Genomic DNA, 22,558 nt, shown 5'->3' with positions numbered 1-22,558 from the left:
TTGCAACACACCATAAGCCGGCAGCTAGCTCTCTGCAACTCACATGGTCACCCATTGAAACCAAGCAGGGCCGAGTCTGGATGGGAGACCACATGGGAAATCCAGATTGCTGCTGGAAGTGGTGTTCGTGAGGCCCGCAGGGGGCTCAACCTGTGCTCTGTGTGGGTCCTAATGCACGAAGTTCACCCAACTTTAAAATGATTTTGAGGTGGAGGATGTGAGAAAGGGCCGTCATTGCAGCTTGCGCTTATGGTTTATATGCTTTATGATGTCCTCCACCATTCAAAGGAATTTGTGGGTACGAGAGAGATCTACACAAGCTCTTCTTTCAGTCATTAAACCGCGGAGAGGCACCACATTGTTGCAAGTTTAATGATGTACAGAACGGAACGCCTCAATAAATCCCATCTGCCTGTTTACATGACAGTCGCATTGTCACATATCTGATTTATTTCTCATTTATTTCCACACATGAAGGAGGGCTGAAACCCATCTCTGAATATCCAAATGCATGCGTTTTTTTGTGTTTCCACAGTCATAGAACAGATCCGATCTGTGTCACATATGAGCAAAAAAAATTGGAATTGGGTCACATTTAACTGGCAGTGTAAACGGGCCTATACTCCTCAGTGAGCGCCGTCTTTTAAATGAGACGTTAAACTCTAGACTCTCTGTGGTCATTAAAGATCCAAATCTACCCACTGGCCTCTGTCCATCATGGCCTCCTAAACGTCCCCATATCATAATTGGCTTCATCACTCCGTCTCCTCTCCACCAATCAGCTAGTGTGTAGTATGGTTGCAGTCTTGTCATGCAAGTGGATGCTGCATACTGGTGGTGAATGAGATTCCCACAAAAAAACGTGTAAAGAGCTTTAAGTGTCCAGAAAAGTCCTATATACATGTAAGGAATTATGAATTATTATTATGTTTAATATCTGATTAGGTTTCATTTCTGATGATTTTTAATCATTGTTTTCTTTTACATCCATTACAGTGTCTTGGTAGGTCAAATTTTGGGTTGGGCGATGTCGAACAAATTGGCATCGTACGATGTCTAATGTGAAACATTGCGATGGATGATGGCATCGTCATCATGTGAAGAGCGAGCAATGGATGGGGGGGTGTGGAGGGTTGGGGTTTGACGATGGCATTGTCTAGTCACGGTGTTTTATGTTGCCATTTTCCGTATTTGGTCTTGTTTTTATGCTGTATTTTACATTTTCCACAAATTATTGTTATATGAAGCTGTCTTTTTCTGCAAAAATCTTAAAAGCTATATTTAATTTAAAAAACTATGTACTTTGTGATAACACTAAATAAACAATACAGCATAATACAGGATGCGAGACTATTTATTTTGTCCATATAAGATATATAAATATCACACAGCCCAACATGAGCTTCATATGAGCTTATTTAAAAATGAACAGCACTGTCATGAGTGGTTAAAATGTAAATGAATAAAGAGCTCAGAGGGACGCAGTCTCCTAAAAATACACACACACACACACACACACACACACACACACACACACACGCGCACACACACACACACACGCACACACACTACTGCAACAGTGCTCAATAATTAATTCTGCTCTGAACGAGAGTCACATACAGTTCATCATAAAAATGTACATTTGTCTATTATTAGAGTTCAATCTGGTCCTGCATTTGCTCCTGTCCATGTGGAGGATTATTTTAATATGAGCGTCCATGATCAAGCAGGATTAGTGAGTACAATATACTGCAAGTCTGAATATTTCAATGCTCTGTGCGGTTTATTACTTTAAAAAGTAAACATGTGAAGATTAAATTAGATTCAACTTTATTGTCATTACACATGTACAACTACAAGGCAACGAAATGCAGTTTAGGTGTAACCAGCAGTGCAATAGCAGCAAGTGCTGGTTACAGGTGTAAGTTATAATTTTCATTTTCTACGTGTTTGCAAAATGGAAGTCGTATGACATCTTCCCTATCCACCTTACACTGAGAAAAGAGTGAACTTGAGGAGGTATAGCTCGGGAACTGACGGGAAAGAGCAGAGCCAAAAATGAACTGACAAATCAACCGAAATAAAAATGTACAAAAAATGTTAAAAATCTCAGTGGGCAAAAGTAATGCAAAATAATTTTTTGCCCAAACGAAAGTAAAGCAAAAACTACGAAAATCATAATCATGTCAGCAAAATACACGAAAAACGAGATCACAGGAAGAAGCGGGCTCTCCCGCACTTTCAGACGCCCTTTCTATATCCCCGCACCACGTCGCCAAATGATGATAGATCGGTCTCTTGACCAATCAGCTGTCGTGAAGACTTACAGAAATGACAGGCATGTAAAGAGTGAAAGAGAACAGGAGGTAGAGATGCACTGATCAGCTGAAATGACACTCGAATTTGCGGGTTCATACTAATCATCCACCCGCCCACACATATAGTTTTATATGTATCCGCACCCGATAGTCACTTTAATAACTTAATTCTTTGTTTTATGTATGCTTGTTTTATGTATTATAAATCAAATAAATTATTATATTATTATTATATTAAATAAATATAATAGTTTTAATTTTTGCTCTTTTCTAGAATGATCAAACTTCTGATTTATTTTAAATAGTGCCCTTCAAAATAATTATGATAATTACTGAAATTTAAAACATTTACATTATTTCTATTTTAATTTCTGTTTTTAATGTAATTGTTTACATTTTTTTCATATAATTAGTCTTTTTTTTTTTTTACAAATGTTTTTACAATAATATGGCCCTAAATTAAAAAAAGTACTGTTGTCATCTGCATTGGTTTTTCTAACATTGTTTCTCTTTTGATTTTCCTGGATTTAATTTTGGTGTTTTTATATTGATTAAATATTTTCTATTAAAGTTTGACATTAGAAAAGTATGACTATTGTTTTCAATTTGTTTTATAGGATCCAACAAAAGTAATTCTGTTTTATTATTGGCTATTTTATAGTGGTCAATAGCTAATGTTCATCCCTAACATTTTTATTAATCCAAAAAAAAAAAAAATTTTAATTTTTAATTAGTCTTTGTTATTTCATTGCAAATTCCATTTTCATCATAAACATTTTAGTTAATCTGAACATATATATACACACACTTTAATAATAATCGAAACACATATATACTTTAATAATATAAACATTATATTTTACAAAAAGGTCCCCTAAAACTTCAGAAATTATTTTGTTGCCATCTTACCTTTCTGATTTTGACTTTAATAAAATGCATAAAAACATTCACCTTTTTGTAAAGCTACTTTGGAACAATCCAACAATCTGCAGTTAGTGTTATAAACTAATAAAACAAAATGTTTGGTTTGTAATAGATCATTTAAAATAAGATTATGCTGACTGCTACAAATATCTAGGTATCTGGTTAGATTGTCATTTGAAACTCACTAAAGTAAATTGCTCAAAAAGGTTAAAGCCTGCAGTAGTTTTCTTTACAGAAACAAATCTTCCTTTAGGCCAGGGGTCACCAATCTCGGTCCTGGAGGGCCGGTGTCCCTGCAGGGTTTAGCTCCAACTTGCTTCAACACACCTGCCTGAGTGTTTCAAGTATGCATATAAGACCTTGATTAGCTGTTCAGGTGTGTTTGATTAGGGTTGGAGATAAAATCTACAGGACACCAGCCCTCCAGGAGCAAGTTTGGTTGACCCCTGCTTTACGCACTCTTCAAAGCAGCATTTGGTCAAATTAACAGTATTACCAATTTTGGATCATGGGGATTTATTTACAGAACAGCTTTAAAAACTCATTCACAAATGTTATTTAACATGCAGCAATTGGTTTTGTTACTGGTGCACCATTTAATACTCATCACTGTCAACTGTATTCGTTACTGAATTGGCCATCTCTTCAATCACGTCAACAAATTAATTGGTTTTTGTTCATTTACAAAACTCTTATAGGGGAAAACTCCACTACATTTACAGTCACTTCTTAACATGAAGGAACCACATCGAAATCTGCACTCAAGTGGTTTTATTAACCCTTGCAAACCCAAAGTTTGCACTTTATTTGGTCGCTACTCTTCAGTTGTCTGCTGCTGATCCTCTACATTAGACCTTAAAGCTCAACACTTATTTCACTATCATCCTTTAAAAATTCAATCCAGTTAATACTCCAAGATCACTGCTGGTTTTCTTGTTTTTCCTTGGTTTTTTATGTTAGTATCTGCTTGCTTTGTGCTGCTTTTTAGCTTGTCTCTTGGCCAGGTTGTCATTGTTAATGAGAGCTGGTTCTCAATTGACTCATCTGATTAAATAAAGTTATTAACAAGAACTATTGTGAAAAGAGCTGCACAAATAAGCTTGAATTAAAACTGCTTTCATTTGTGTGGCACTATAATGTAGGTGTCCACTTACATTCGTCGTAGAAGCCGTAGATGCGGTTGATGGAGGCGCACTCGTGATTCCCCCTCAGCAGAAAGAAGTTCTCCGGGTATTTGATCTTGTAGGCCAGCAGCAGACAGATGGTCTCCAGAGACTGCTTCCCTCGGTCAACATAATCTCCCAGGAACAGGTAATTACTCTCAGGTGGGTATCCTCCATACTCGAAGAGCCGGAGCAGGTCATAGTACTGACCGTGGATGTCACCTGTGTGGACACCAGTGCGTATTATTCACTACACTACACTCAAAACGAGCATTTACATGTAGATTACCTGTACAAAAACTACTAAAACTTGAATTTGTAAAACTATATAGCTACCCTCAAAATATAAACATGTGTATAAATGTAACGGAGGTCAGCTAGTGAAGTGATTTCAAAAGGTGCTCTAGCGACAGACACTAGGGTCCATGGTTTTAAGCCCTACTTGTTAGTGCAAGCGAGTCCCATACAAAGAATCGATGGTTCGATCCCAGCTCAGATCGGGAACAGGTGGGGGGACTCGTTCGGGATGGGAGTGAGGTTTAGGTGGGTGAGTGTAACGGAGGCCAGCTAGTAAAGTGCTGTGCAGATAAACCTCACTCCTTTGACCACTAAAGGTGCTCTAGTGATAGATAGGCAAGACCCCATGGTCTTTAGCCTCCTTGCTACAGCAACCGACTCCTATACAAATAATCACCTGTGCGATCACAGCTCAAAACGAGATGGGTGCGGCAGGACCGGTGATATTATTAGGTATGCTCCATTTGATTGACCGGAGATTGTTATTGCCCGATCATTACATTTCATGACTCAAACCATACTCGCAGATCAAGCCAATCTCATGAAATGATCGCAAGTGTTTGTTTACGGGTTTACGAGCAGAGGAAGATGAACGCGAGCTCATCAGCAGTACTACAACTCGTGAAGAGGTAAATGATGCGTGAGCGGTCGATGCGCTAAAATATAAATAAATGTACATTTACATTAAGACATTTACATTTAGTCATTTAGCAGATGCTTTTATCCAAAGCGACTTACAAATGAGGACAAGGAAGCAATTTACACAACTATAAGAGCAACAATAAATAAGTGCTGAAGGCAAGTTTCAGGTGTGTAAAGTCTAAGAAGGAAAGCATTAGTATTTTTTTTTTTTTTTTTTTTGTGGTGCGACCTCCGTTTATACAATTTATTAGTGTGACCCGCGCGAGTGAAGTTCTCTTTGTTGCTACTGTATATCCAGTACTTCAAGCTGCTGAGACACGAGCGGAACAATCACCCCTATCTAGTATCCAACCGTATGAGCTCTGCCAGAAGCTCAGCGAGTCTTACGCATATGCATAGCAGCACCGTGACACCTGCAAATCATGGCGACGAGAGTGAATGAGTAAGAGAACAGATCACGAGAGGCATTACATTACATTACGTTACATTTATTAGGTTAAATACATAGAGCAGTAAAGATATCTCAAGCATAAGGCTCCTACTCTTTCATCTAGCAATCGAGCTGCTGTGAGACTCTGAGCTGCGATCATTGTGCTGTCATCAATAGTTGGACAGGTGGGTGATGTCCAAACGTGACATGTCTACACTAAATGTTTAAAAAAGACATGTTTAAAGGATTATATGCAGCATCCTTAACTTATTCTCTTAGGTAAGGTGAGATGTCCAATTAAGTATCATACTTGGAGTGAAAATCTTGAAGCATTAGAATTGATACTCGGCTCATCACTATGACAAGGAGTCTGTACTCTTTATCAGCTGCAAAAATCCTGATCGCTAAATATTATATCAAATATATAATATAAATATGACAAATAACTTAAATGTAATTAATTTATCTTTATTTACAAACATGTCATAATATAAAATACATTTTTATTTGTTTATTTAAAAAAATGTTATTTAAAAAGTTCCTGCAAAATCCTGAGGACGAATGATGGTAAATAAACGTAAAAAACAGAATAAAGTAAAAGTGAGCAGCAGAAGAAGGTTCGCTAACTCACCGCAGATCTTGAGCGGCGCTTCGAGCTCCAGCAGGATGGGCTGACTGAGGAAAATCTCACGAGACTTTAAACACAATCCTCGAATCTCGTTCTCCTGCAGCTGAACGTTCTTACCAGGCTTCGACCCTCTCACTGCAAACACACACAAACAAACACTCGCTTTACACACCCCAAGGAGGAATATAAGACAGAGCAATAAACGACCACTAATGACAGTTACATAATTGCAATTATGTTTAATATGCTTAATAAGAGTACATGAGTGCACGTGATATTGCTTTTATACTGTCTCTGTACTGTGTACTGTCCTAGTACATGTTAGTCTTTATTACAGTTGAGGCATTATTATAATCAGGGAACATTCTGGATGGAATATTTTGTTAACTTAAGTCTGCATGTTTCCCAATACTAGGTTGTGGCTGGAAGGCCATCCGCTGCATAAAACATATGCTGAAATAGTTTAATTTTTTAACCAGGCATGTTTACTGCTTTGATATATCTAACATGTTTCTTAAAGGTTCAGGACACCCTGGAGAACTTTTTTTTTATATTAACAGATTTGTGTGTGTTGAGCATCAGTTAAGACAATGTTAGCACCTGTCAGCTTTAATTGTGGGGAAAACTGGATAATTTGGAGCTTTTGTCAGCTAATTTCAGCTTCCGGGTTTAAAATGATTTTTGGGGCGGGATCAAAATCGGCGACGTAGCACAGTACTGCAAGTGCAATGATGACGCGTCGGTTTCTCATTATTATTCATAGCGGAGTTTTCTTATCCTATGAGAAGAGCCGGCTGCTTAATTATTCATGAGAGCACGTGCTTTCCGAAGGCAGACCTGCCAGTTTCAAGCAAGCTGTGAGTGAGACACAGACCAACGGCACGTAGCCGTTCATGAAGGCTCGTATGTGTTTGTTTCCATGATCCACCGGGTTTGTTGCATGTTTTTTCCCCGCGATCCTGTCAGGGCCGATCATACAGCAAAGCTGTGTGTGTACTGCAAGCATTTTTGTCGGGAGAGCAGCACGAGAATTAGAGAATGGCGGACGCTGACTTTTATTAGGAGTTCGTTCATTAATGGTTCGTTCTATAATTTAGACACGGGGATCGAGGGAGAATCCTCATAGTGTTTACATGAACACACTTATCTTTATAATGATATAAATTGTGGTTATGTGTATATGAAATTACGAATAACAAATATTGCAGGGCATTAAATTACTGTTTATTTCTTTGCATTTTAACTTTGTGAACTATAAACTCATGCGTCTCACGGTTTGTGTCTCAGTTTGTGAGCTAACTGACAACAACAGTCGTTCGCTCCCCTTCTCCCCTGCTGGCCACGCCCACTCCTGCCCGATGCTCGCGGAGCTTCACGCCCATTAATCATGCATCTTTTGAAAAAATTCTGAAGTAGACTTTAACCGAAAGTGGGGGGTGTCATGACCCTTTAAATGTGTTCACTGGGTTGAAAAAGTAGACTACCCTAACAATTAAAAACAGCATATTTTAGAGCAGTGATCACAATATGGTGATATTTTTATCCAAAGTTATCACAACATCAGAATCTTACACCGGCCCATGCCTAGTGACTACTGCAGATGTGCACACTGATGCTGAAACAATATATTGTGCAGCACTACATGTATCATGAGGCTCTAACTAAAACAAAGCCCTATTATGCAGATCCACATGGCCTATCTGTGATCTGCTGCTATAAGTGAAGCAGGTTAGCATCACTGCTGAAGTCTGCAGACGTGCCCTACTTGCAGAGGATCAAAGTGACCTACAGGATTCATCCCTAATGTGCACACGGATCATCCCGCAGTCTCATTTCCCCCGCTTTCAATGCCTTCCAGCTTGTAATGTTTGCAGTTTTTACATCGATCTCATTTTTATTGCGCCAAAACTCCAGGGAATAGTCAAAGCCTGGCCTGTACAGCATGACGGCCTGTTACTGCCCAGCATTTCTATTTTTACTCTGTGTTTTGAGCAACTGGCTCACAGTACTGCGGCTCTGGACTGAAGATGGCTTTGTTGGTTACCCAAAGTTGAAAACGGGTGGGCGGACGGAACATACCGTACGGAGTATTCAACTACTCAATGGATTATCCATATAGAGGAAGCTTTATTTTTTAAATTAATTTTCTATTGATAAATAATGCATGAATGTGCTTGCTTAATACGTTTGTTGTGATTTAAATTACACGATTAAGTGATTAACCTAATGCCAAGTTTTGGTGCTAATAATTAAATGACAAAAAATGCTAGGAAGCATTTTAAAAATTAAGAGGCAACCAAAATAAAACATAAGTACTGTAATTGTAAAATGTTATCAAATATTTATTAATGTAATAATGATAATAATAATAATAATAATAATAATAATAATAATAATAATAATAATAAATCAACTACATTTAAATATTTTTTTAATTTAAATATAATTATAATATTAAATTACAATTAAATAATGTGTAGTGGTACAGAATATTTAATATACACAAGTATTGCATTTATAAAACCAAGAGCTTTTAAAATTTTACATAATCTTCACAGGGTTCTCTAACAAATAGAACTAGGAATAGTATTATATAAATGTAACCTTATAATAAAACACTATTGTGCAGTACAAAACACTTATATACACTCCAATGGCCACTTTATTAGGTATACCTGTCCAATTGCTCGTTAATGCAAATTTCTATTCAGCCAATCACATGCAAGAAATTCAATGCATTTAGACATGTAGACAGTCAAGGTGATCTGCTGCAGTTCAAACCGAGCATCAGTATGGGGAAGAAAGGGGATTTAATCAATTCAGACTGGTTTCTTGAACATGACGATGAGTTCACTGTACTCAAATGGCCTCCACAGTCACCAGAGCTTAATCCAATAGAGCACATTTGGGATGTGGTGGAACGGGAGATTGGCATCGTGGATGTGCAGCCGACAAACCTGCAGCAACTGCGTGATGCTATCATGTCGATATGGAGAAAAATCTCTGAGGAATATTTCCAGTACCTTGTTGAATCTCTGTTATGAAGGATTAAGGCAGTTCTGAAGGCAAAAGTGGGTCCAACCCAATACAAGTAAGGTGTACCTAATAAAGTGGACGGTGAGTGTAGGTGTAAAGGTGGAAAATATTGATCATTGACCATTGCCAGTCTAAATAATCTTACTACAAGAACACAAAAAAAACTGAGCAAACAGAGCAACACAACAAAGCAAAGTGAGACACACAACAGGACTAGAAGACGTAAAAAAACAAAACAAGTTACAACAATGAGCAATGGGCTCTTTTAATGAGTTCTCAGTGACATCATTGAGTGAGATGATGTCAAGTCGCTCCATCACCATTAGCTAAACCCTTCGTAAAGGAATTGTCTGCCAAATAACAACACATAGATGAATGTGTAAGGCATGATGTTAAAATCTGCACTTTTAAGTCTATCATTTAGTTTATATTAACTTTAGGGAAATTAATAAATGTGCATGGCCTCTACAGCAAGTAAACAACATATAGAGTTTCTAAAAATGTTATATTTGAAATGGGTAAACAAAAACTCCCACTTTAAAACTGAAAAGATACAAGTAAACAATGACAACATATATTTTGCATAAATTAACTGTGAATTTAGATGTACACTGATGAGCTTTGGGTGTAATTATACACGCATAAAGAGGGCGTTTCTTCCCGTCCCACATAAGATGTCTTTTGTTTTCAACTATAAAGCAAACACCTCAAATTTAATGCTAGTTGTTTTGGTGACAGTCAAACTTGCTCTGAAACATTAAATAATGTAATCTATTGGTTATGTAATTAAGTTAATTGCCCTTTAAAAACTGGTCATACATAGTCATACCATGGTCATACACAAGTAATTTGGCCATAAGAGAAATGGTCTAGCCCAACTGAGCCTGGTTTCTCTTGAGGTTTTTTAATTCTTCACTTTCCCCAATTGGTGAAGTCTTTTCCTCGCCGCTGTCGCCACTAGCTTGCATGGTTCGGGATCTGTAGAGCTGCGCATCGATGGATTTGCTCCTCAGTGCTTGGACTTTCAGTAGTGATTATTAAACCACACTGAACTGAGCTAAACTGAACTGAACTTAAACACTGAAAACTGAACTGACCCTGTTTCAATTTACTATGACCTTCTTTGTGAAGCTGCTTTGACACAATTTACATTGTAAAAGCGGTAGACAAATGAAGTTGAATTGAATAGTATTTTAAAGTCTTCAAATATTGCGTTGAGTTTCCTACAACAGGTTTAAATGCATCTAAAATCAGAAATTATTGTAATTTTCTCTAGTATTAATAAAACTGCATTTAATATTAGCATCATATTGCAATAATTTCAATATAGTTTTTTATCAATTCTGCATGTTTTTTTCCACAATGATGCCTCTTGTACATTGTCTTATCTTTTAGGAGAAGTCAGTGTTATTTCCAGTCAAAACAAAAACTTGCTGGTTGAATAAAAGTAACTTTAAGTCAGAATTAAGTCAGTATGCTTAATTTTGGGCTTGACTGTATATAGCAGGGCTCGAAATCTTATCTATGCGACCTCAAAATGTATTTGGGAGCATTTGTGTGAGTGCATAAAAATGTTGCCAAGCGACCTGTTTTCACTGCAAAATGTTCACTGTATGCGCAAATTTAGGAGAAATTCATCTTTGCACTAAAAAACACCAAATGCAGCACTCAGGAATAGTTTAAAACTGTTGACACGTCAACTTGTTGCAGTAAACAAATCTCACAATGATTGCCCCGCCTTCGAACTCTTCTTATTGGCACACTGCTCTAGAACAGAATGCGAATGGATTGGTTAATATCACCTGTCAATCACTCAGTTCAGATGACAAAGAACTACAGCAATGAAAAAGTAAAGGTCTGGATACGAGAGAATGAAAATAACACTGACAGATTGTGTTTTTGAAACCACCTAAAGTTACAAATAATGGCACATCTTATTAGTGATCATGCGGTGAATGTTAAACCACAATTTACACCAGGGCTATTTAATTGGCGGCCCGAGGGCCGAACCTGGCACCCGAGGGAATTTGTTCCGGCCCTCCAAACAGTGTGACCAAGACATCAAAAATAAATTTAGTTCAGTCGAAAAACGGCCACTATAGTTATGAAGTGTTGTGCGTCTGCACAATCAGTTAAAGGCTGCGCAGAGCGCGAGTCACCATAAGCGACTGGTGCTTGCAGCCGAAAACATAGGGATGTAACGATTAGCCGATTTCACACTTAATTGCGCTTTGATTCGTCACAGTTAATTAATCGTAAAGTCTTCTCTAAGCCGCATTTCTGTTGCAGGGAACAAAACGAAACTGCTGCAATTAAACAAAGATATGGCAAGTTGCCAACTGTGTGCTAGTTTAAAGTTCCAAGTATACCGAGGCTACTACACACGCAGACCGAATTAACAATAGCAGCGGCCGTTACCATATCATGTCTTTTTTCGCTTGCAGGTTCGTCATTTCTAATGTAAGAATATATGATAAATGACAATATGCGCGCACAAGCGGAGCAACGCGCTTGCGTCTTTCTGGGTGCATGCAGTAGAAAACATCTCATGGGGAGAGTTGTGCGTGCCCTTCAGTGCAATGTAAACAAAAGATGTTAGACGAGTTATTATTAAAATGATATGCATGAATGCAGATGGCAACAACAGTTAATCTAAATAGCTACTTACCTAATATAAAGCTTAAATTTACATTAGACGTGATAACCGTGAAACCATCATTATTCTTCAGACTATATAATCGTACAACCAAAATCTATAATTGCTGCATCCATAATTGTTTTGCAGTTCAAAAAATAAACATATGAATGTGTCTGAATGTAGAAGAAGCCTACTTCAGCAATGCACTGCTTTTGTTGTGCTCGGAAATATAACATTTGAATGTTTGTACAAAAAAAAAACAGCCTATTGAACACTGCACTGATATTATGTAGTATCAAAATACAATATATTAACATTTTAATGTAGAAAAATACAATATGGGTGTCTTAAGGAAAAATACAGCATATGGGCTCTTGTGTGCAGTTGTGTCATCACTCATATAACAAGTCATATCTCTCCGGCCCTTCGTTTGGGATACTTTTTATGAACCGGCCCCATGACGAACTAATTGAATAGCCCTGCTTTACAATTTACGAAGAGTGGATAAAAGACTTCCAGTGAGTTAGGGCACACTCACATTATGTACAGTTGCCTTAAACCGTGCCGAAGCTTGCTTGTCCCCCCCTCCTGTCTCCCCCGATGGCCCGCACTCACAATGCATTCGAGCCCGAGCACGCTTACGTCATCAATAATGCACTGTTCAGTTTAACTGAAGCCCTCTCGCTCAGAACAGTGGAGATTTCATTAGTTATATCATTTTAGTCACAATGACATGCAGTCAAATATTTTGCCAAACAGATCAGCCACTTTTGACGATCAAAAACAATCATAAAGACCTCGTGCTGCAGGAATTAGGTGTCGTGCAGTGAGGGGTTTGTTTCTTTAATAATCTACGACAGTTTGTGTTTATTAAACAGTAAGAATGATTATTAAACCCATATTAAACAATCTTTTAAGTCACATTTCGTCTTCAGTTTCGGGCTCAGGTGTGCTTTGCACTCACACTAAAAGCATACCGTGCCAAAGCCCAAGTGAACCGCGTTCTGGCACACCTCTTCCAACCGGGCCAGGGCCAGCCAAGTGAACCGTGCCTGAGCCCAAATTAGAGCACTTTCTTCTTAAACAATCTGGGAAACGGGCCTGGGGACAGTTCAGATAACATAGTGTGAGTGTGCCCTTAAAGTCCGTATTAATAATGACTACAGGGTACCCCCGGGATCCTCCAAATGAAATTCAAGGCTTTTTAAGACCTTTTTAATACCATTTCAAATGAAATTCAATGCCAACTTTGTACGCATTCCGATAGAAATGTGAGAAAAAAATGTATAAATTTTGAACCCTAGAAAATAATTATGTACAAGTGACTACTTGAATTGAATAAAACATTTAATTGAAATGGTCAGTTATACACATACGCAACGGCGTAACACACATTTGATTTTTAATAAACAAATAAATTTGAACTTGGTGTTGAACACTATAGCCTTCGTGAAATTGAGCACTTTGAGTAGTTGGAACTTAAATACTCACACTCGTCTCCCTCGCCATAGTAAGCTACGGTGACACATTTTCTTTTTCATTCACTTAACATTACATTGCATTAATTTTTTAATTAGCCTACATTAGCAACAGTTAATTTTGTTATGGTATGAACTTTAATCCTAGGAAAGGCAAAAATAAATTAATTAATTAATTAAGACCTTTGTAACAAAATCCAAGACTTTGTATACCCAATTCAAGGCTATTAAGCCCTTAATTTGAGATTATCAAATGTAAGACTTTTTCAATGCTTTTAAGACCCCACGGGTACTCTGGACTAAAGCATTCACTGTAAAGCCGGTGGAATGGAGTTTTCAGGTAACAGTATTTGCCACATCTACATATTTTAAGCATGAGATTTAACTTTTTTAATCCTTCGTTTATTCGTCTAAATGGTGTCAGTTGTGCAACTGGCACGGCATTCACCATTGGAAAAAAGAGCATGCATTCACTGAGATTAAACTAACATTGCAGCTCATGAAAAGACTGCTATTGCTATTAGGATGACGTATGAAAATAAGTTATAAGTCAATATTATCTGTGCAATATCAGACAGCACAGTTATTATCATTAACCCAATGGTGGGCACATGCTGATTTTTTGCTGGATAGTTTTGATAAGAGTTGATTTCAAACGCAATAAATCTGTTAGTATAAAACTTGTAACGGTGCTCATAGTTTTTGGTTGGTGCGTCTAACTTTTGGCTTGTGCGCCTAGATTTTTGAAGTTAGTAGCACTGGTGCTACCAAGCAAAAAGGTTAATTTTGAGCCCTGATTTATTAAGAAATATTGTCATCATACTAGGCATGGGACGATAAACGTTTTCAAGGTATAGCGTGGTTTGGAAAAGTCAAGGTTTTAAAACCATCAAAATTTTCCACTATACGTCCCTTAGGTATGTGTATTATTTTTTATTTACTTTTTTTTTGTTTTGTTTTTTAGGACAACAGTCTCTCCAGCAGAAAAGAAACCCAAAGATGCCGCTTTAAATTGTAAAAAAAATCTGTTTTTGAAATAAATGAAGACAGCAGAAGTCTATAATTCATTCGAATGATTTAGCCTGACATGTTTACTGCTCCAGAATATTATAAATGTTTCTCAAAGTAAAACACACTGTGTTCAAAAGGGAAAAAAGTTGTAGTTTTTTTTATCCAGACATTTAAAAACAACATATTTTAGAGCAGTAATCACATTACCATGAAACCGTGATATTCTTATCCAAGATTATCATACCGTCAGAATTATATATCGGCCCATACCTACATCACAACACTCAAAAACATCACATCACATATATTTTCCCAGTATCGTGCAGCCCTAATTAGCAAATATGCAGACAGTTTAGATTGAATGTCAGCTATATTAAAGACTGCAAATGAAAAAACCCACAGTATGACCAGCTTTTAAAAGCAGTTTCCCCAACACTGCCACACAGATTGAGCACATCACGTGGTTTACCACGGTAATTGTGTGCTAGCATGCATACTGTGAGTCACTGCTCCATAAAGCTTGACTCTCCTCCACACCACCAACTGTTCCTCACAGCAGCTCTCCTTCACTACAAAGACAACAACACACTACATCTGAGAAACAACACAGGAGGATTAAAAGCCACAATATGTAGCGCAGAGCCATTGAGCCCGGAGTGGAGTTTCACAGTGAATGAAGCCAAAAGATGAAGCAAGCAGAAGTAAAATAACTGTGACACACATCAGCTGTGCGGGAGAAGCCTTATTTCACCATCAGAAACTCCCGAGAAATGAAGCACACATTCCAGACTACACCTTCTCACAAGTGCGCACGTGCTCAAACTCACATACCAACATCAACAAGGAGTTAAACAACAACTGAGGAGTTTGGCATTAAAACTGTTTAGTACAGTACAGTTCATAAGCAGAGCCAGAATCTCTGCACGTTATGGATTTCTGATGGATGATTTAAAGTGCACAGGGGCTGAAACATTAAATACATCTTAATAATAATTAGTGCTGGGCAAAGAGGAATCACATCTAAAATGAAAGTTTCTGACAGCAGTAAATAAGTGAACAATTATTTGAACTGTACAACCGTACAAGCTAAACTATTTAACATTTATTATTTTTCATAATTTGTCTTGACCTGCAATAGAAGCTATTTTAAACTTAAAATTAAAAAAAACTATACTTTTAAAAACTATAAAGTGGGCCGGGTTGTCTTAAGCACAATTAGTACACAAGTACACTACTAATAAACTGATATTAGTATACTTAAAGTATACTTGTATACTTGACCTTACTTAAGTATACTAATGAGAATAATACGCCAAGTTCAGACTGCATGATTTACTTTCATGCGAGTAATAATCACACAGTATGAACTATCGAAGACGCCATCTGAGGGAATCGCTGATGAGCCTCTGACACCCTTAAGATATTTGACATGTTAAAGGGGTGGTTCACAATGTAATTTTAAGCCTTGGTTGTGTTTATAAAATGCAAAGCAATGTGTGCTCATGTTTCACTTGAAGAAATCACGTTATTTTTTCATAAATCTCACTTTGATTATATACAGCTACTCAGCTAACGTGTGTGTATTTATGTGTGTGTGAACTGCCTGTAGACGCGTGTAAGACAAGCGCATGTGCGCAGGACCAATGTTTATTTTTCTTTTATGCTCAGATTAAGTTACTTTCTGTAATTTACAGTGACATTGTTGACAGAAGAATAAAGCACAAGATGTGGGATGCGACCTGTGTGAGCTTTAATTTATTTTTCTGCTGCTACATGAGTTAGGCGAGCTCTCCTGTATTTTCTTAACACGTTACGCGAAGTCTTTCACATATATCCGGAATATGCAGGTATTGTGAAGCGGTGCGCTAGGAAGCGATAGGAATCTGCAGTTGTGAAGCGGTGCGCGCGCACTCGCAATTTCAAGGGTTGGGGCTTTGAATCACAGACCCTCCCCGCCATCCAAAGATAATATGCTAAGCGGTTAGCATTTTGGCAGATCACCTACTGCAACTTTAATATTGAACTGTAAGCACTTCTGTCTTTGTGTTGTGTCCTTTAGAAGCCCAAATACAGAAACAAACAAAGTATTTTTTGTAGTCCCCAAAATTCGTTCATTGTAGGCTTTGCTAAGCTAACTCTGTAAAAACCAGGGTCTCCCTTTGCATTGAACTTTGAGCATTTTACATTCAGAGATGCTGTTTACATTTACATTTAGTCATTTAGCAGACGCTTTTATCCAAAGCAACTTACAAATGAGGACAAGGAAGCAATTTACACAACTAGGAGCAACAATGAATAAGTGCTATAGGCAAGTTTCAGGTCTGTTTGTGTTCACACAGCTACATTACACATCAACTAAAGTTTAAAATATGATATCGTAGTGGACCACCCCTTTAAATATCTGGAGCTGTCGGCCATTGAAATCATGCCGTGTGAAATGTGCTTTGACTGAAAATAACATCAGCGATAACCTGCAGTCAATCAGAGAACAGCATCCACTAGTGTGGGTATCAGCAGGCCAGCCGGAGGTTGAGGGAGAAGTTAAAAGCGCTCATTTTCAGTTTATTTGGACTCAAGAAATGGAGGAAAAACTAGTTTAAACTTGGCAAAAGCCATCATCTGAGCAATACCACATCCGGCTCGAAAAAAAAAAAAAAAGGTTGAGGAGAAATTGCTAATTCCCTTCAAAAGCCAGGTGAGCAAAATAAGTACAATTTCTACCGCACTAAAGGCTTCTTTCTCATGATGTAGTTAATAACACGAGATATGTGGCCTCGCATTGTTTTCATGTCATCTCTCACATGTGTTCGGTTGTGAGATGAAGTTTGGACAAACTTGTCACTGATTATACTATTGTAAAGTCATGCAGCGTAGAACCCCGTCGCCAATCCAACCTACAGTGTGAACACGGCACCGGCAGAACGCCAGCCTAGATAGTCATGCAGTGTGAAAACATTTGTGACAACTACGTTGAAAATCATGCAGTCTGAACTCGGCATAAGTATACTTCTTTTTCCTTATTTACGGACTTGCTTACCAAGATCAGTCTTGTACAGCGAGGGGGACTATTGCCGCTCTGACATCCAATCCAAGTCAAAGCCTGTCATCCTGTATATTAATGGGAAGTTTGCATCATTGTATTGACTCGGACCTTTGAGTCTTGTTCATTGAGATGAACAAATGTTTATTTTCTTGTTATGTTAACTCGGTTAGGGATATAGGCAAGTCATCGTATAACGATGGTTTGTCCTGTATAGACTAGAGCTGCACAATTAATCGAAAAAAAAAGATTGCGATCTCAATTCGACCCCCTAGACGATCTTAATCCAGCAATTCAACAATTCTGTCAATCATATTTTCAAGTTCAGGAGAGAAGAAAAGGCGGCTGCACAAGTCTTTTCATTGTTTCACACACGTTGCTCAGTGACATGGACCCCTCCAAATGTTGTTGAACGAGTCACATAATGTATTTATAAGGTATAATTCACCTAAAAATGTCATTTTTGTCTTCATATAATGATGTTTTCGCGGCTGGGAAATCACACGTAACGTGAGCTGCTAAAAGCGAGCTGTTATTACAGAGAGGGAGGGAGTGATATATAATAATGGACGCGCGCGCATCTACTTTAGTGAACAGAACCTGCATATGCTGTAACAGGTAATACAGTTGTAAATAATATTCAGTTTGTGGCACAGAGTGATCGTTTGGGAGCCGCGCGTGAAGTATGAACAAGTACTTAGCATTCAAAATGAAACCGAAACTGTGCACTTCCTTTAAATGATCAAATCGCATTTTAGAGTTATGATTACGACAAACATTTGATATGCGTTTTCTTTCATAGCGAACATAAATGTTTACAGTGTCAGTATAACTACTCTAGCCTATATATTGTTGAATATAATCTAATAATGACAAATGTCTGATTTTACCAGTGAATAAATTTGTCTAATAATGTTGTCAATGACAGATTGCAATCTCAAACATAATAATTCAACATCAGAGTTATTATAAGTAGAATAGAATTATTTATAGAAACCAGTAGACCTACACATAATATTATTATCGATCTTTTGCCATTTGTTTGTTTTTACCATACCTTTATTTTACATCTACAGAATTGGGAGAAAATCGTGATCTTTATTTTAAGCAAAAAACAAAATTGCGATTGCTATTCTAGTATAGACTATCGAAAAATTAATGGGCTAATAATTTTGTCCTTAAAATGGTGTTTAAAAAATTAACAAGTTTTTTTTTTCTAGCCAAAATAAAACAAATAAGACTTTCTCCAGAAAAAAAAATATTATCAGATAAACTGTGAAAATTTCCCGAATCTGTTAAATATCATTTAGGAAATATTTAAAAATAAGTAAAAAAAAAAAAATTATCAAAGGGGGGCTAATAATTCTGACTTCAACTGTATATACATAAGTAAATAACATGAGTAAATTTCTCTGCTGTGTACTCGATATACAAGACTACAGGATTAATTTCTTACTTACTCAGTTTCATTTCTTACTCAGCACGGGTCATTGTTACAGTCTGGTACAATGAGTACAAAAGCATCTGTTTATTTTTTTGTTATTGTGTCAAGCTTGTAATTACAAGAGTGTGCCTGTGTTCACTTTTCCAATTAATACAACTTCAAGTGTGAATCCTCAAACAATGATGTGATTTCAGCTCCACTAATGACGATGCTTCAAATATGTATTAATTTGACAAATTATTACATAATAAACACTGCTGAATAGTACTTTCTACGTCATTAGCAATTCATTATAATTTTGTGCAATATGTATTTGGTTTATCATTATGCTATCAATTACAATAATGCACCAGGCCTACATAAACGCAAGAGATATAAAACATTAGATGCACAAAACAAGGCTTCAAGTGTCCAGTCCTCTCCAAAAAACAAAGCATAACATGAATAAAACAAATAAACCATTTCTTCTGTAAGATAAATACAACGAAAACACCACAACACTATTCTAACATAGTGCAAATGACTTACAAGACTACAAGACACAGAAACACCTTTTTTTAACTGTTTAATTGCTGCAGGTATGAAACGATTTCTGTATGGTTTAATTTTACAGCTGTAAAGCCATGTGAGATGCTGATATATTTTATACTTTTCATCCTAATAAGTTCATATTTCAATAAGTTCATAAGTTCAATTCATAAATAAATAAAAATAATAATTAAAAATAATAATTAAAAAATAAAACAAATTTGTAGAAGGACTTGGCACCGTGTCGAGCAGCATAACACTGTCCACGGTTATATAACGAGAGCAGACTGCCAAGGGGACAGCCGTATTAATACTAGTCAAGCAGATATAAGTACACTCCTCACGCCCTGCCTAGTTTCTAGGCTGTATAGCAATAAACATGCAGGTGGTGCAACTGGCTCCATCTAAACTCTGAGAAGGCGGAAAAACAGGGTGAGGTTTCTACGAAACACTGTTAACATTATAAAGCATCACGAGAGGAGGAGCTCACATAAAAATAGATATTAGGCTTAAAGAGCTGATATCAAATAATGGCATAATTAGTCATAAAAGTATGCAAAAAGGGAAATTAAGCAAGACTGAATCTGGTCATTTAAAAAAAATCTTCCAGCTGACACAAAGGTTTAGGTCACAACTCATGACATTAACAAACCGATAACTGGCATTATTAGTTTAATAAACTACTAATTTCTGTTTATTAATAGTTATAAGGTAAAAGAGTTTTTTTGGGGGGTTGGGTAGGATTAGGGATATAGAATAAAAACGTAATTTATAACTAATAATCAACAGTCAATATCTTAATAATAGGCAGGTTATAAGCCAGCAGTTTAGCCTGAATTGAGACAGTCAACACCAAGGTACACCACGGTTTGGAAAAGCCAAGGTTTTAAAATGGTGAAAATTTTCTGCAATACCATCCCTAAGGTATGTTTATGATTTTTATAAACGTTTTTGTGTGTGTGTGTGTGTGTATGTGTGTGTGTGTGTGTGTGTGTGTGTGCGTGCGTGCGTGCGTGCGTGTGTGTTTTTAAGACAACAGTATCTTCAGCAGAAGATGCCGTTTTAAATTGTAAAAAAAAAAAGTTTTTAAAACAAATAAAGACAGCAGAAGTCAATAATTCATTTAGCCTGACACATTTTCTGCTCCTAAATATTTTAAATGTTTCTCAAAGTAAAACCTACTGTGTTCAAAAGGGAAAAAAGTTTTAGGTTTTTTCCCAGACATTTAAAATATATATATTTTAGTACAGTAATCCCAATACCGCAAAACTGTGATACTTTTATACAAGGTTATTATACCGTCAGAATCTTATACCGGCCCATGCCTTTAGTCCAAACACATGCGCTATAGGGGAATTGAATAAATTAAATAGCAAGGGCATCCACTGCGTAAAACATATGCTGGATAGTGGATAAGTTGGTGGTTCATTCCGCTGTGGCGAACCCTGATAAATAAAGAGAGTAAGCCAAAGGAAAATGAATGAAATAATGAATGACTAGTGTGTATAAGTGTTACCATATATTGCTTTCCTTTTTCTTTGCTTTTCATCCTGACATTTTATAGCAAAAAAACTCTTTTTTTATGCAGTCAATGTATTCATTAGTTCTGGCCTTGATGTTGATGCATAAACAATAAATCATGGTTATTATTTCTGTAAACATTTCTGGGGATAATTAAAGGTGTGCATGTTCTGCTCACCATGCTTAAAAGCACATAATTGTGCTGTAAATGTTTGCTATTGGTCTTTAGTAAGGTGCATGTGTCTTATATTTCACCAAAGCAGAAACAATGTTACAAATGTAGATTTTAGGGAAAAATATGGCTTTTACATGTTTGCAGACATTTTTTTAATCGGAGTACTGATTTGGAAGATTAATAAAAAACAAAAGTAATAATTTGGGCTGTTGATTGTAGCCTTTAATTTTAAAGCAAAAAGAAAAAACTATTCAAACAAGCAATAAAAACATACAAACAAACAAGATACATCAGGCATTTTACATTAATATATAAGAAAAATTCAAAAACGTTTTTCGGTCAAATCTTTACTGAATAATTATTTAAAACTTCATTAAAAGTCTTCTACAAACATTAAAAGCAGGACAGTCTAATAAAATATTTAACAGAGGAATCTTAGAAAATATGCAAGGAGTAGGGTGTTCCTAATATACTGGTAATATATTTATTTTAAAATAAATAATTTTAAATTTAGAGCCATATTTGCCCATTTGTGATATCACTGACATTTTAAAAAATAAATTTGCTTAATTGTTTTTTATTCATTATTGCGATGTGAATTAATACAGAGATTTGATTATGAAAGTTTGTAATTTAGGCTTTGGTTGCAACCTTATGTTTGTAAATGTTGTGGCGCTTTGAGCTTAGAAAGGTGCATCATAATTAAACATTATGCATTATTATTACCCAAATATAATTTATAGCATCTCTCCATGACAATGTCAAAATTTTAGCGCAGCCATTATTTCACACTGCATAAAAATAAACCTAAGCAATAAAAAATCTTTAAATAAGCAGTTTTATGTATTTTGTGATTCATGTTTTTACTTTCCCCCATTTATTTACGCTTTTGAATTGGATTATTACTTTCCTCCAACAACTTTTAACCTTGTAAAGTTAAAAAAAGTGACTTATTTACTTTTTTAATAGCTTAAAGTGATATACTGTCTGGTTGGTGTTGTATATTACGCTACAAAAACATTGTAACAAACATTTTCTATTCTTTAACAGACTTATTTCTTTAGATATTATTTTTATACATGATATTATTATTTCAAATGACTAAAATGTGAATAAGTCACTTTGTGCACTTTTGATGTTAAAAATACAACAGAGGAGAGATCAACATAGCATAATGCAATTTGCCACCGCAAATAAACCCAAAACACACAAAATAGAGAAACTGTTCACTAATATATTTTTTACAGTGTAAGAGGACAAAGTAAAAGCACATGCATATCAGTAT

General features: G+C 36.4%; 2 protein-coding genes across 4 annotated transcripts in view; both read right to left on the bottom strand.

Annotated features, from left to right (window-relative positions):
* si:ch73-55i23.1 overlaps window positions 1–22,558 on the bottom strand; it is a 782,803-nt gene that overhangs the window by 280,005 nt on the left and 480,240 nt on the right. The gene's annotated exons all lie outside the window — the stretch shown is intronic.
* ppp1cc (protein phosphatase 1, catalytic subunit, gamma isozyme) overlaps window positions 1–22,558 on the bottom strand; it is a 36,896-nt gene that overhangs the window by 12,441 nt on the left and 1,897 nt on the right. For all 3 annotated transcript variants that reach the window (XR_012406621.1, XR_012406622.1, XM_695376.8), the window contains exons 2-3: window positions 6,406–6,537; window positions 4,397–4,627 (exon numbers count right to left, since the gene is read on the bottom strand). Coding sequence is in view for 1 of the 3 variants with exons in the window: in XM_695376.8 (XP_700468.5) it covers window positions 4,397–4,627; window positions 6,406–6,537 (363 nt within the window). In the remaining 2 variants the exon portion in view is untranslated. The remainder of the gene's footprint in view (window positions 1–4,396; window positions 4,628–6,405; window positions 6,538–22,558) is intronic.

The sequence above is a fragment of the Danio rerio genome, chromosome 5 (assembly GCF_049306965.1).
Source record: "Danio rerio strain Tuebingen ecotype United States chromosome 5, GRCz12tu, whole genome shotgun sequence".
Classification (NCBI taxonomy): Eukaryota; Metazoa; Chordata; class Actinopteri; order Cypriniformes; family Danionidae; genus Danio; species Danio rerio.
The sequence above is the reverse complement of the archived record's forward strand: the minus strand, read 5'-3'. Positions and strand labels throughout refer to the sequence as shown.